The 13152-nt window shown below is 40.9% G+C and overlaps 1 protein-coding gene across 1 annotated transcript; it reads right to left on the bottom strand.

The window, feature by feature from the left end:
- Positions 1 to 71: 71 nt before the first annotated feature.
- LOC127412822 (FERM and PDZ domain-containing protein 3-like) lies at positions 72 to 13152 on the bottom strand. Its single transcript, XM_051649475.1, has 10 exons — positions 13045 to 13152; positions 10572 to 10703; positions 10213 to 10332; positions 9952 to 10088; positions 7425 to 7551; positions 6928 to 7020; positions 6588 to 6767; positions 6302 to 6437; positions 4661 to 5500; positions 72 to 4174 (listed from the first exon to the last, which is right to left on the bottom strand). Exons 1-10 carry the CDS (start codon positions 13147 to 13149, stop codon positions 1386 to 1388), a joined length of 4659 nt encoding a protein of 1552 aa, XP_051505435.1. The 5' UTR covers positions 13150 to 13152; the 3' UTR covers positions 72 to 1385.

The raw sequence follows: 13152 nt of genomic DNA on the forward strand, positions 1-13152 counted from the left end.
AACAATGAAATAAATTATTTTAACAGGCTCTACTACTGTCAAGGTGTAATAAATGGCATAAGACCCTAATTTAATCAGTTAAATCATAGATCGTAAGAGGAGACAGAAAAGTTTTCAGACATAAGACAGCAGCTGGTTTTATTAAAATACATATAAAACTATTCTGGTTGTATGGGGGTGTGAATGGATGACATCACATGAAAATCCAAAAATAAAGTTTTCTACAGGTCAGTAAGGACATTACCAATTATGAGATAAAACATTAAATCAATATTCAGAAAGTGTTTTGAAACATGTTGGTTAACAGTGCATTTGGAAATAGGCTATTTGTGGCAGCAAAATGTTTTATATACACAAGCATTGGCTTATGAGGCTGTCAGAATCCCACCACACTCCTCCAATACAAATGATGTTGCCAATGTTTGCCACTACATAAAGTATGGAGCTGGTTCAGTCCAGTATGTGGAGGTGAGAGTGATAAAGGTTATTGTTTTGTGCATTAGCAAAGAGCGCCCTTTCTTTCTGCTTGGTCTTAACGCAACCTCTATCCTCTTTCAATTGATATCCCAGTGAATTTGAATCTGCTACATTGTCTGCCCTGAGCAGGTGTTGCCTTCCACTACCTTGTTAGTGGGCTCTTGTGTTCATAAATATTCATTAAAAATGTGCCAATTTAGACTCTTGCAGAGATACAAATCCAGACAGTGTGAATGTGATACTGTGAAAAGGGAGTATTTCATGTCACAACAATCAAAATGGAAAAACAAGTATATAACCAAATAGCCATTTCTCTCTACTTAATTTACAAAATCTGTTACTGTTAAATCGTTAATTTTCTCTGTGATATATTTTGCCACCCTCAGGGCACATATTTCATATGATGTTGGTATAATTTCTCTACAATATTTGTAATTGCAATAATGATAATATTGTTTTTTCTATAATATACTCTATAAACCATTTTTTAGATACAGAATAACCCAGACACTCCCCATCCCCACCAGCCCTTCCCAAGACAGTCATTTTATGATTAAAATATAGGAACAATTAAACGTACAAAAAACTAAGTCCATTTCACAGTTCTCTTTTTCTAAGGACATGAGTGTACAGCCCTGTTGATCATCTGTACGGCACAGGATTAATGTATTTTTTTTCTTTCCTGTGCACATATATGGTGACAAAGATCATCTGGGGGTACTAGTTGGCACAACCCTTTATAATAATATTAGAGTATATAGTTATGCAATTATGGAATTTAGCAGGCAGTGACCTAACAGATAGGCCAATAAATATGTAAACTAATGAATAATCAGGAGAGTCCTGTCACATTGCCCAAGTTTGTCTTTCTGGCCTGCCCTACGATTCCATGTGCCGAAATGGAGTCATTACTTGCTGGGCAAGGTTTTGATGGAGCGATTAAGAGAGCCCATATTAGTGGAGGTTTGGAGTTGAGGACTCACACCCTTATTGGGGAGGCTACTTAAGTGTCCCATTGCTTCTTCAGCAGCCCGGAGAAGAAGGGTATAGTTGACAGCTACCTCCTCTACTTTACGTAAAAGCTGTAGTTTTTGAGTTTCAGAGCGGACACCCCTTACCAGCCTAATGAATGTTTGAGTAAGGTTACACAGCACCTGGAAGCTGGCTGTGAAAGCACTTAGCATTCGTGATGGACTTTTCTCAACACTCGCCACTCGTCTGCATGATGCCCTGAAGTCTTTAAAACGGACTGAAAGTTCTTGCTTGTACTCTGCCAGTCTTGCAGGTGGAATACGAGGTTCACCCTCTATTTGGGGACTATTGGCACACTGCCTTAAAATTGCAAGCAGCTCATTGGCATCAATTTGTGCATTTAAGAATCCATCAGGTAGCGAGAATGTTTTGCCCTGTAAGGATTGTACTCTTGCCAAGCTCGTTTCCAGGTTCCCAGGTGCCCGCAGATCAATCCTCTGTGTTTGCTGCTCCTCTTCTTCCTCCTCCTCTTCCCCACTGCAGTCCTCCGCATCAAGTACCTGAAGAGTTTTGCTGACTACTGTCATTGCCCTTGAGTCTAGTTGCATTCCAGGCAAGACCTGCAAGGGGATGGAATAAGACAGTTCATCTTTTTCACTGCTCTCATCAGCAGCTTCGCACTTGCGATAACAGAAGCAAAAGGAGCAGCATTTTTCCCTGTCTTCATTATCTTCACTTGGCAATCCTAGAACCTCAGTGGTACCCTCACGAGTTTCTTGAATAAGCTCCTCTCCTTGTATAAAAAATATCCCCTTATTTTTGGCCTCCCCATCTTTAGCATGTACAGGCTCCACTGGAGTTGGGAGTCTAAGTCCAGTGGCTCTGACTCTTTCCATTTCTTTCTCCAAACTCTTTGCTTTTGTAGTTTTGACCTCAGCATATAGGGGGGTGCTTTCATTGTTATCAATCTCCCCTATACTATATCTCCTTTGTAGCTTTTTGTACTGTGGTGCACTCATACATTCTGACCTGGTGGTGCATGTTGGCAAACATGATGTGGGAGTATCTCTGGGTTCCCTTGACTCTAGGCTTGTGGAGCGGATTCGAGTGGTTTTGATTTCTAAAGTCTGAGGTTTCCGTAATTCTCCGTGAGCATGTGGAGACTTAGTGACTGATGGGGGTGTTTTTGAGATGGCCCTCTCTCTTCCTCTCTGCTCCATTGCAGAACCAACGGCTGTATCTGGGAGACGCATCCCCCGGCACATCCGCTTACAATCACAGCTGCGACGCTGTTCTCGTGAGATCCCTGGAACCTTCTGTACAGGACTTGTACGCAGCTGGCAGGCACATGGGGTTGAGGAGGGGACAGGAGAAGATCCCTGTGGTAAGAACTCTCCTTGTGATGTTTTGGGTTTTAAAAGCTCCTCCAGGAACTCCAGCTCATATTGCCTGACCTTCTGGAGCTGTGCACGGCGCTCATCTGTCTCTCGTCGGAGACGTGCTGGGAAAGTGGCTGAAATTAAATTCCTAAAACTCAGGAATGGAATACTACGCTGGGATTTGGATTTGTTACTATCATGCTTTTTATACTCTGCTCCTGGTATAGTTGCACCCTTTTCCACACAGCTCGATACATGTGTTGGGTCTACCAGAACAGGCAAACTTTTAGCAATTAACTGTGGTTCCACAGGGGCTTTACTCTGGGAGTTCTCTGCTTTTACCTCAGACATCTCTTTCCATTCTACTTTAGCAGGCATAACTGGCGAGTTCTTAGTTGTAGGCAGGGTGCTAGGCTTAGCCAAGCTTGAATCAGGTGTCTTCGATGTACTCTCTATGTTACAGGCTAACTGAAGTCCTTTGGCATGGAGATGCTCATCGTCTGTGGGAGAGGATGAATGAAACACTACCACCTTTTGGGCCTGTGGATCTTTCAGACGCACCTGTGGGCCAGGCTCTGGCCGTACTGGACATGTGCAGAACAAGTCAGCAGCTGGCAGAAGGCCCTTTGAACTTGAAGGCTTTATGGTCTCACTTGAGGCAGTCTCGGCATCTTGGCACATATTTGTCTTGCAAATATAAGCAGATGCAGTTCTATCCACAGGCAAGAGGACGGGTAAGGCTATGCTGGTCATTTCAAGGGTGGCTGTCCCAGAATGTTTTTCCTGGACACCTTTGGAGGTATTGGAGCTCAGTTTTTCTTCATTAGCAGGAGGTAATTTCTCTTTGATGACCTGGGGAGCACACCCCACATTGGTTTGTTCTGATGCTTTGAGTTTCTCAGATGTCTGTTGTTTAGACTCTACCAAGCACTCTTTGACAGGGTCTGGTTCCAGTTTTTCTATATCCCTCTCTCTTTTTGCTTCTTCAGGGCTCTTGCCCTGCTCCACAGAGTTGACAGCGGGGCCAGTCCCTTGATTGGGACACACTTTCAAGGGCAGAGTCTTACTTAAGATCACAGGCTTTGGTGAATACCCACCATGGATCTGACTCATCGAAAAAGCCCCTCCCCCAATTGCTTGTGTGGTACAGCCAGGGATTGTCAAGGGGAAGTCTCGTCGACTGAAAAGTCGTTCTTTGTTGATGTGGTGGGCAAGAAGATATGCCTGGTTCTGATGCTGTTTCATGGCAGACACCATCTCAGACACATCAGTTAGCTCTGATGAATTTGTCTCATGCCTAGAGTCTAGGGATGATTCAGGGGTAATGGCAGCAAGCACAATCAACCCTGTAAGAGAACAAAACACAAAAAGGATCATAAGAAATCACAATTTCTGGACACTTCAGGTAAACAAACCAACAAAAGTATATGTACGTGTACAATTTAAAAATGGAAATATACAGATCCAATCCTGTTTATTATTTTGCTGTAAAGGAACAGATAACACTGCATTGATAATTTATGGGACCTGCTGATTTTAATGCTAGGTTAATGTAATTCAAGGATGATTTCTTCAGATTATATGCAATATGAAACCAACCCCAAATTTCAAATGACCAACTCTGATTTTACAATATCCTTGACTTTTGAAAGACTAATTTACTCTTTGTCAAGTTAAATTCAATGAGTAAACTGACTAAATTCACAAAGAAAATCACCAACCACCAATTTCGAATGACCAAATCTGATTTTACAACTTGCTTGACTTTTAAAAGACTAATTTACTTATTGAAAAGTTAAAGGACCAGCACTTCTAGTAGTACTTATGTCCACCTGCTGTCTGTGCTGTCTGCTGGTGATGATGTGGGTAGTCCTCAGATGCAGCGAGTGCTTCCAGTGCCTGGAGAGTGGACACTAATGCATCATCTAACTCCTGAGCATGGTCCTGAACCGTCCTAGTGGCCACAGTGTCAATCAGTGTCACAGGAACGTCCTCTTGACCCTCTGCTGCAGCAGCAGAGGCTTTGATTCCTTTCCGACCCTTTTTTGGGTCATCTTCATCAGAGCTGTTATCACGAAACCCCGGGGGTGGTGCTGCAATGGCAGGAGGGTGAGGCTGCAACTTTCCTCCACCCTCATCCACCTCCTCATCTTCCTCATTCCCAGGGAGCGGTAAGGCAATGAGATCAACAGCCCCCCCTTCACGAGAAGCACAAGAATTTGTGCACTGCTGTAAAATGAGCTTCCCAAACTCTCCAGCGTCCGACATCAAACCTTCAGCTTGGAGTTTTGCCTTGCAAGAGTCGCAAAAAAACCTTGACGGCTCCATTGTTTTGGCCCTGCCCCTGAAACTTGAGCTGTCATCGGCTGGACTGACTTGTTTAGCCACTGATTCAGTGCTCTTTAGAGTGGGGTCAGACTTTGTGCTTGAACGACTTTGCACCTGCATGATAAGGTTCTCATTAATGTCAAGCTCCTGCTCTTCCTGTATCTGCAGCTCTTGCAGCTGTTGTTGCTCTTTTAAATGGATGTGACACAGGCCAAGGTGCTGAGATATGGGTGGTGCCGATGTCTTCTGCGCCGCCTCTCTGGACGACCCCTCTCTCTCTTCTCTCCGACTCCCACTTAACACAGTGGCTCCAGAGCGGGAATAAACATGGGAGCTTCTGGAATCTAAATGACAGAAGTGTCTGAGTGGCTGAGCTAGTAGGAGACATATGATGGATAAAAATGAGTCCAGGTGACAAAAGGTGAATCTGTTGAATAGAGTTCTCAGAGATGGATGCAGAAAGAAGCCTTGTGGGATGCTATGGCATGTTGTGATCTTTCTCTTTGGTAGACCACATGAGATGGTGCGAACATCCAGAATATGGTATAGTAATATGATTAAAATGCTTTCAACTTGCAGAGAAATTAACTTTTCCAGCATTTCAGGAAATCTCATAAATTGACTTGAGATGAAGATGGAGAGATCAAGAAGATGGAAAGCTCAAGCAGGAATTAGGAATGATTGCCACTGCAATTCGTTCTAATTAATAAATGTAAATTTCTTAGGAAGCAACCTGATGAGAATGAATCGCATACTTTTAGCTGATTAACTCACCACAATTAATATATATTAATGTTATTTTGTCGCTATTGGAAATAAACAGTAGCCTACATATTTGAGATGGTACCAGGGACGTTGTATCATTAATACAGGCTACACACACACACACACATATATATATATATATATATATATATATTCTTTTTTTATTATTATTATTTTTGTATATTCCACATTACATTATGTAAATTAAAGGTTTCCACATGTAACAAAACCTATTCTAATTCAGCAAGTGAATGGGAGATGATGAAAAGCAATGCAAAAGCGCTATCAGGCAATGACATGCAATGATTTTTCTGTATTTCTATAAAGTATGATCAAATCAGGGATGGTTTTAAAAAGAAGGGAACTGACTTCTAACATACCTGCCTTGATCATATGAGGCTGGCCAGGTATCCTACAGTAGATGGTCCTTTTAGGGTCCACAAAGAGCTTGTAATAGCCAGAGATCAAACAGGCAAAGTTTGATGCATCTGGCCACTCCATTAACAAGACCAAGGGCTACAATAATTAGTATAAAGACAGATATTAGTACAGCATTATATCTACACATTATACAATCACATCATTGCATCCTGTTTACAAAGAAATTACAGTACATTATAATGTAAATTCATTGTGCTTATAGGTTTTGTAACAGAGCTTTCACACCTTTGCTTCCAGAATAACAACCTCAATGCGGGCTACCCCATGATGTTCTCTGAAGAGCTGGACTTTGCCTACACGGCTAAACTCTGCTAAGACTGTTGTTAGGTTGTTCTTCAGGTCAATCACATGACTAATACCATGTTTTGGCCCTACTAACAATGTAGTGGCTGATTGCTTCTCATCCTTTCAAAAGAAAAACAAATTTAATCAGCTTGGAGTTACGGTTATGGAGATACCAAGAAAAAGTGGTTAACTTGAAAGGTTATGAGAAAGTAAGTGCATTGTTGAAGTAGTGCAGTTAATGTAATCATCTTCATCAATGAGATTGTCAAATTCCTATTACCAGGCCAACTGTGTGAAACAAGAAGCCTCCAAATGGTGGAAGGTCGTTCAAGACACGCATATACTGTAGTTTTCCTTGGATAGGAGAAACCTGCTTAGAAACAGATGGATAGAGAGATGATGTATTTGGTGAGTTGAGCAAGTGCATATGGAGTGAATTGTTTTTACCAGTAGAGGGCAATGATTCATTGCTCTAAGCCGGTCTGCTCTGTGCAAAATGATCAGTATGGAGAAATCAATTGCAAACCTCTGTTCCACCATAACACATACCAAATGTGCTCCTAGGGCATACAAATAAAACATAGTTTATATAGCTATCTAAATTGTGGTTCATTCCTCACAAAAGCTATCGTATGTCTTCAGAAGACTTGAAATATACTGCACAAATCACATGGACTACTTTGAACAGTTTTTTTGGTGAATGATTCCTTTTAAGATCTATTTGCCTGGAAAGTTATTAAGCATTACATTTGAAATATTCTAAGTAAGCAGTTATACCTTGTTACCAGCTGGTGGAGGATGCTGATATGTCTTCAACAGCTGTGATAGAGTCTTACACACATTTTTCTCCTTGACAGTTGGCAACAGCGTCAAAGGAAGGAAAGGCTCCAAACCCCATTCTTTCCTAGAGGAGGTGAAACAGGTTTAGTCTTCATATCATAAAGAGTCAAACCACAAGCCATTATTCCTTGATCCTTTGATGAATGCACCCCAAAAATTCTTGTTTTCTAGTACATACAGGTGCATCTCAATAAATTAGAATGTCGTGGAAAAGTGCATTTATTTCAGTAATTCAACTCAAATTGTGAAACTCGTGTATTAAATAAATTCAATGCATACAGACTGAAGTAGTTTAAGTCTTTGGTTCTTTTAATTGTGATGATTTTGGCTCACATTTAACAAAAACCCACCAATTCACTATCTCAAAAAATTAGAATACATCATAAGACCAATAAAAAAAACATTTTTAGTGAATTGTTGGCCTTCTGGAAAGTATGTTCATTTACTGTATATGTACTCAATACTTGGTAGGGGCTCCTTTTGCTTTAATTACTGCCTCAATTTGGCATGGCATGGAGGTGATCAGTTTGTGGCACCGCCGAGGTGGTATGGAAGCCCAGGTTTCTTTGACAGTGGCCTTCGGCTCATCTGCATTTTTTGGTCTCTTGTTTCTCATTTTCCTCTTGCCAATACCCCATAGATTCTCTATGGGGTTCAGGTCTGGTGAGTTTGCTGGCCAGTCAAGCACACCAACACCATGGTCATTTAACCAACTTTTGGTGCTTTTGGCAGTGTGGGCAGGTGCCAAATCCTGCTGGAAAATTAAATCAGCATCTTTAAAAAGCTGGTCAGCAGAAGGAAGCATGAAGTGCTCCAACATTTCTTGGTAAACGGGTGCAGTGACTTTGGTTTTCAAAAAACACAATGGACCAACACCAGCAGATGACATTGCACCCCAAATCATCACAGACTGTGGAAACTTAACACTGGACTTCAAGCAACTTGGGCTATGAGCTTCTCCACCCTTCCTCCAGACTCTAGGACCTTGGTTTCCAAATGAAATACAAAACTTGCTCTCATCTGAAAAGAGGACTTTGGACCACTGGGCAACAGTCCAGTTCTTCTTCTCCTTAGCCCAGGTAAGACGCCTCTGACGTTGTCTGTGGTTCAGGAGTGGCTTAACAAGAGGAATACGACAACTGTAGCCAAATTCCTTGACACGTCTGTGTGTGGTGGCTCTTGATGCCTTGACCCCAGCCTCAGTCCATTCCTTGTGAAGTTCACCCAAATTCTTGAATCGATTTTGCTTGACAATCCTCATAAGGCTGCGGTTCTCTCGGTTGGTTGTGCATCTTTTTCTTCCACACTTTTTCCTTCCACTCAACTTTCTGTTAACATGCTTGGATACAGCACTCTGTGAACAGCCAGCTTCTTTGGCAATGAATGTTTGTGGCTTACCCACCTTGTGAGGGGTGTCAATGATTGTCTTCTGGACAACTGTCAGATCAGCAGTCTTCCCCATGACTGTGTAGCCTAGTGAACCAAACTGAGAGACCATTTTGAAGGCTCAGGAAATCTTTGCAGGTGTTTTGAGTTGATTAGCTGATTGGCATGTCACTATATTCTAATTTTTTGAGATAGTGAATTGGTGGGTTTTTGTTAAATGTGAGCCAAAATCATCACAATTAAAAGAACCAAAGACTTAAACTACTTCAGTCTGTGTGCATTGAATCTCTTTAATACACGAGTTTCACAATTTGAGTTGAATTACTGAAATAAATGAACTTTTCCACGACATTCTAATTTATTGAGATGCACCTGTAAATATAAACATTCTTAAAAGGGTTAGTTCACTCAAATCTTAAAATTCTCAGAGAATATATCTCAGTGTATTTTTCTTACTCTATTGGCAAAGTCTTATTTTTTCTTGTTTTAAGTTTAAATCTTGTTGTCAAGATGTTCAATCAAGGTGAAGTGTGTCGCACACTGGATGCGTCTGGCAGACAACACACAGTGTCCTAAAAATTAGAAAGCATTGTTTTCTATGAATGTACGCACAATGGTGCCACCACTCGACATCCACAGCTATGACTTTGGAGGCTGCTTAAAATTCTGGTGCATCACATAATTTTCCATTACATTAAATTCAACCCAAATTGCAATACATTACTTTAGCCTATGCTATAAAAACTAACATTGTGTATAGGCAATTTTTAGGAAACAGGTTTCTTTTTGGGGTTTGACAGCTTGATAAACCTTCTTCATAAACCAACCTGCAAACTCACTGATGTCACTTTGTTCATATTTGAATTACAGAAACCTTTGTATGTAACTTTTGCCTGTACTGCGTTTAGATGAACTGTTTTGGACTGCCACCTTTACTCACCATAACCATGCATCTCTGTACCTACGCCTTGTCCTATCTGTTTCATGGTGCTTCTCATTTAAGGGTTAGTTTAATAAACGTTCCTAAACTTCCACATTCTATTTGTTGATATATTTCTTCAAAAGCCCTAGCACTTACTCAACATGCTTGAGAGAAATCTTCTGATTGGGTCTCGCTATTGACACAGTGATGTAGATGTGGAGAGCTGCCAACCTAAGTGTGATGTCAGACTTCCAATCCATCCCAAAGCGTTCTTTAATGACGTCATTGCGACTCTGTGAAAATTTAGAAAAAATAAATGATCAAGAGGCTTTATGCTAAGACCAGACTCTACCTATGTCTTAAACAGCAGAAAAATCTGTGACAAGTGGGTATGTGAATATTCACAACTTAATCCACCTGTATGTAGAGGTACTCAAACGCTGCAGGGTCTCTCCTCAGTAAGTCAGCAGGGTCCTTCGGGAAGAAGCAGATGCGAAAAAGACACTTCATTCCCTGGAAGTATGTCCTGTGAACTACCTGAAGATACAAATCAAAGACATTTTTCAAAAGAATGTTTTCAAAAGACTTGTCAATGAGGGGTGAGTCAAAATAATTTTTCCGTGGTAATAAACATTATGACACAAATGTTACAGCACAGACGTTCTTTAAGAAAATATGGTTCTAAACTACTAATATAATTGAAGAACCTTGAAGGAACCCTTCATTTTCAGAGTGAAGGTAACTCAGTCATTGGTTTTTGGGTGGTATTTACTCACATAAGACAGTGGCTGGTTCTCCTGGAGCAGATGCAACCTCTGGTTCTGTGCCAGTCCACTGGACTCCAGCACCAAAGCAAAATGCTCGATGTAGCGTAGAGAGAGGCGGTCCTGCAGTGACGACATCACATCCTGTGTCGAGAATAGGAGGAGGACAACAATCTCAAATATTCTGTTGTTCCTGTTGAAAACATCTTTAACCAGCCTTAGGTGGTATGCTGGTGCTAGCTGGTATTCCAGACTGTCTAGTTTGATGATTGTTTGATGAGTGATTTTGAAGTATTTTTAGCTGGTCAGGCTGGAGTACCAGCTGGCCGACCAGCTAAGACTATCTGCTAAGGCTGGTTTGGACTGTCTTTTTTTCAGTAGGGGTAACCTGTCAAATATTTTGTAAAAAGAATATTCTGCTCATAGTTGATGTTTTAACCTCATACAGCAGTGGTTCCCAACCCTGTTCCTGGAGGCCCCCCAACACTGCGCATCTCCCTTATCTGACACATCCAATTCAGGTCGTAGAGTCTCTGCTAATGAGTTGAATCAGGTGTGTTTGATTAGGGAGATATCCAAAATGTGTAGTGTTGGGGGGCCTCCAGGAACAGGGTTGGGAACCATTGTCTTACAGCATAATAAATTCAGCTATCTAACAATTTCTCAGTGTATTCCAGAGTAAATCTAGTGAAAAGCAACAGCATCAGCAGTGTGCATACACTGCAGAGGACAGGCTTGACATTTCCATCAGTAATAAAGCAATCAACCCTATTAATCACAGGACACTGCCCATACTTACTAGTGGCTTGGCCTCTGGAAAGGGCTCCAAATACTAATGAGGTTTCCATGTGACTAATGCAAACACAGTGGCTTAAACACTCTTGTGTGGAGCATACTGGCCAGTGTAAAGTGGTTCATTATACTGTGTGTTTGAGGACAGTAACCCAACTCTGGATGATAGATGGATTACTTAGTGTGATCTGCACTGGTTTGATAGGGACCCTATGCTGTGTACTGTCACCAGGATTGAGATAATCTGTTTGGTGATATTGACCAAATGCTGAAGATATCACTGGCTACATGGCACATGAAAGATTATGGGAAATGTCAACAGCATTGGCCACGGCAAAAAACCTTGGAGTCATAAATAAAGAGACGAGTTGAAGAGGCTGTCAGAGATGTAAAGTAATTAATTATAAGTTCTTCATTTTTAACTGTAAGAGTACTTTTTTTTATTTATTTTTTTATAAATATATCACAGTACTGACTATACACCAAAAATTACATAAAATCCCTGAATGTTTAGCTAGTTATACTGTAAGTGCTCCAGAGATAGGATAGCGTGGAACTCATGCGCAAGTCATATAGGCTTCACTCGATAATTCGGCACAGAGCACAAAATTTGTGCGTACTCTTCATATTCTACAAAGAACGTTCTACTTTGAAGCATTTTGGAGGAAGTCAAATGTTATCACGTTTTACTGTTGTAACCCGTGTGACGAGCGGCAGGACATTTTGTCGATTGCTCTTTTCCATTTCTGTGGCTTTGGGCCTGGTAGCCCCTCCCACCGTGAACTCATTGTTCTAAAATCCTGCTCCTCTTAACTCTACTTTAAAAATCAAATATGTTCTGATTGGCTGTGATTGTGCTGGACCCGCACATCAGTTTCCTGTTCAGGATGGACTTGTCTTGGGAAACTTATCGCATTACGTCTAGTTTGGACACGGTGAAATGGCCATTTAATTGACCTGGGCTGAGTTACCCAAAAGCATCATAAGCCTAAGTAGAATGTAGAAACCATTGGCACCATTTGTCTCTACAGTCAACTTAAGCTTGCGATGCTTTTGAGTAACGCAGCTCTGACCATTATATCGGTCCCTTACTAATGTCACTGCTGTCATTATATTATGTATTGTCGGATGATATCAAGAGAGGCTAACTTAAGTTATGTCACCATTCGCTACAAAACTATTCACTACAAAACCTTCAGAAATTAAGAGTCTCTGGGGCAGATGTACTTGAATAAAAAAATCTTGTATTGCATGTTTTAATTGATTACAGTTGCTGGGAAAAAATTATTTATTTGCTGTTCACATTTTAATTTGACAAGATGTAAGATCAGCTCTACAAATGAACGCCCTCACCCTTTGTTCTGCTTTTGCTTTCAGAAAGAAAAACATCATAATGTTGGCTAATGACTTCGCTAAGCCATGTTAGTATATTCTTAGTACATAAATAGACTCTAATTGCTTTTTTCCTTTTACTGTCAGTTATGAATCACTGACAAGATCTGATTCGGTTTAAATACTGAGAATTAATTGCATCAGTGTTGCAAGGTCCAGACTTGCGGCAATTTTAATGTGCTCAAGCTTTTAGTGTAATAAAAAAGATTTTATGATCCGCAAATGAATTGCAAATCAAAAGTATTGAAGCAAAAGGAAGATAAATACCAGTGACAGGTTATAGTTTTCACATCACACTCACCCTAACAGTGGTGTGGCTGTCAAACGTAAATGATTTGATCTGTCCATTCTCCAGAAACACCTTCAAAACATTTGGTATAAGAAGCAGAGTGTCGTCTTTAAGCATGGT

The sequence above is a fragment of the Myxocyprinus asiaticus genome, chromosome 22 (genome assembly GCF_019703515.2).
Source record: "Myxocyprinus asiaticus isolate MX2 ecotype Aquarium Trade chromosome 22, UBuf_Myxa_2, whole genome shotgun sequence".
NCBI classification, from domain to species: domain Eukaryota; kingdom Metazoa; phylum Chordata; class Actinopteri; order Cypriniformes; family Catostomidae; genus Myxocyprinus; species Myxocyprinus asiaticus.

Bases quoted from the DNA above. Each gene is read 5' to 3' on its own strand.
- LOC127412822 (XM_051649475.1), bottom strand. From the start codon at position 13,149: ATGCTTAAAGACGACACTCTGCTTCTTATACCAAATGTTTTGAAGGTG. The intron at 10,704-13,044 runs GTGAGTGTGATG...TTCTCGACACAG, and splicing joins ACAGCCACACCACTGTTAGG to GATGTGATGTCGTCACTGCA. The intron at 7,552-9,951 runs GTAAGTGCTAGG...CACCTCCTCTAG, and splicing joins ATTTCTCTCAAGCATGTTGA to GAAAGAATGGGGTTTGGAGC.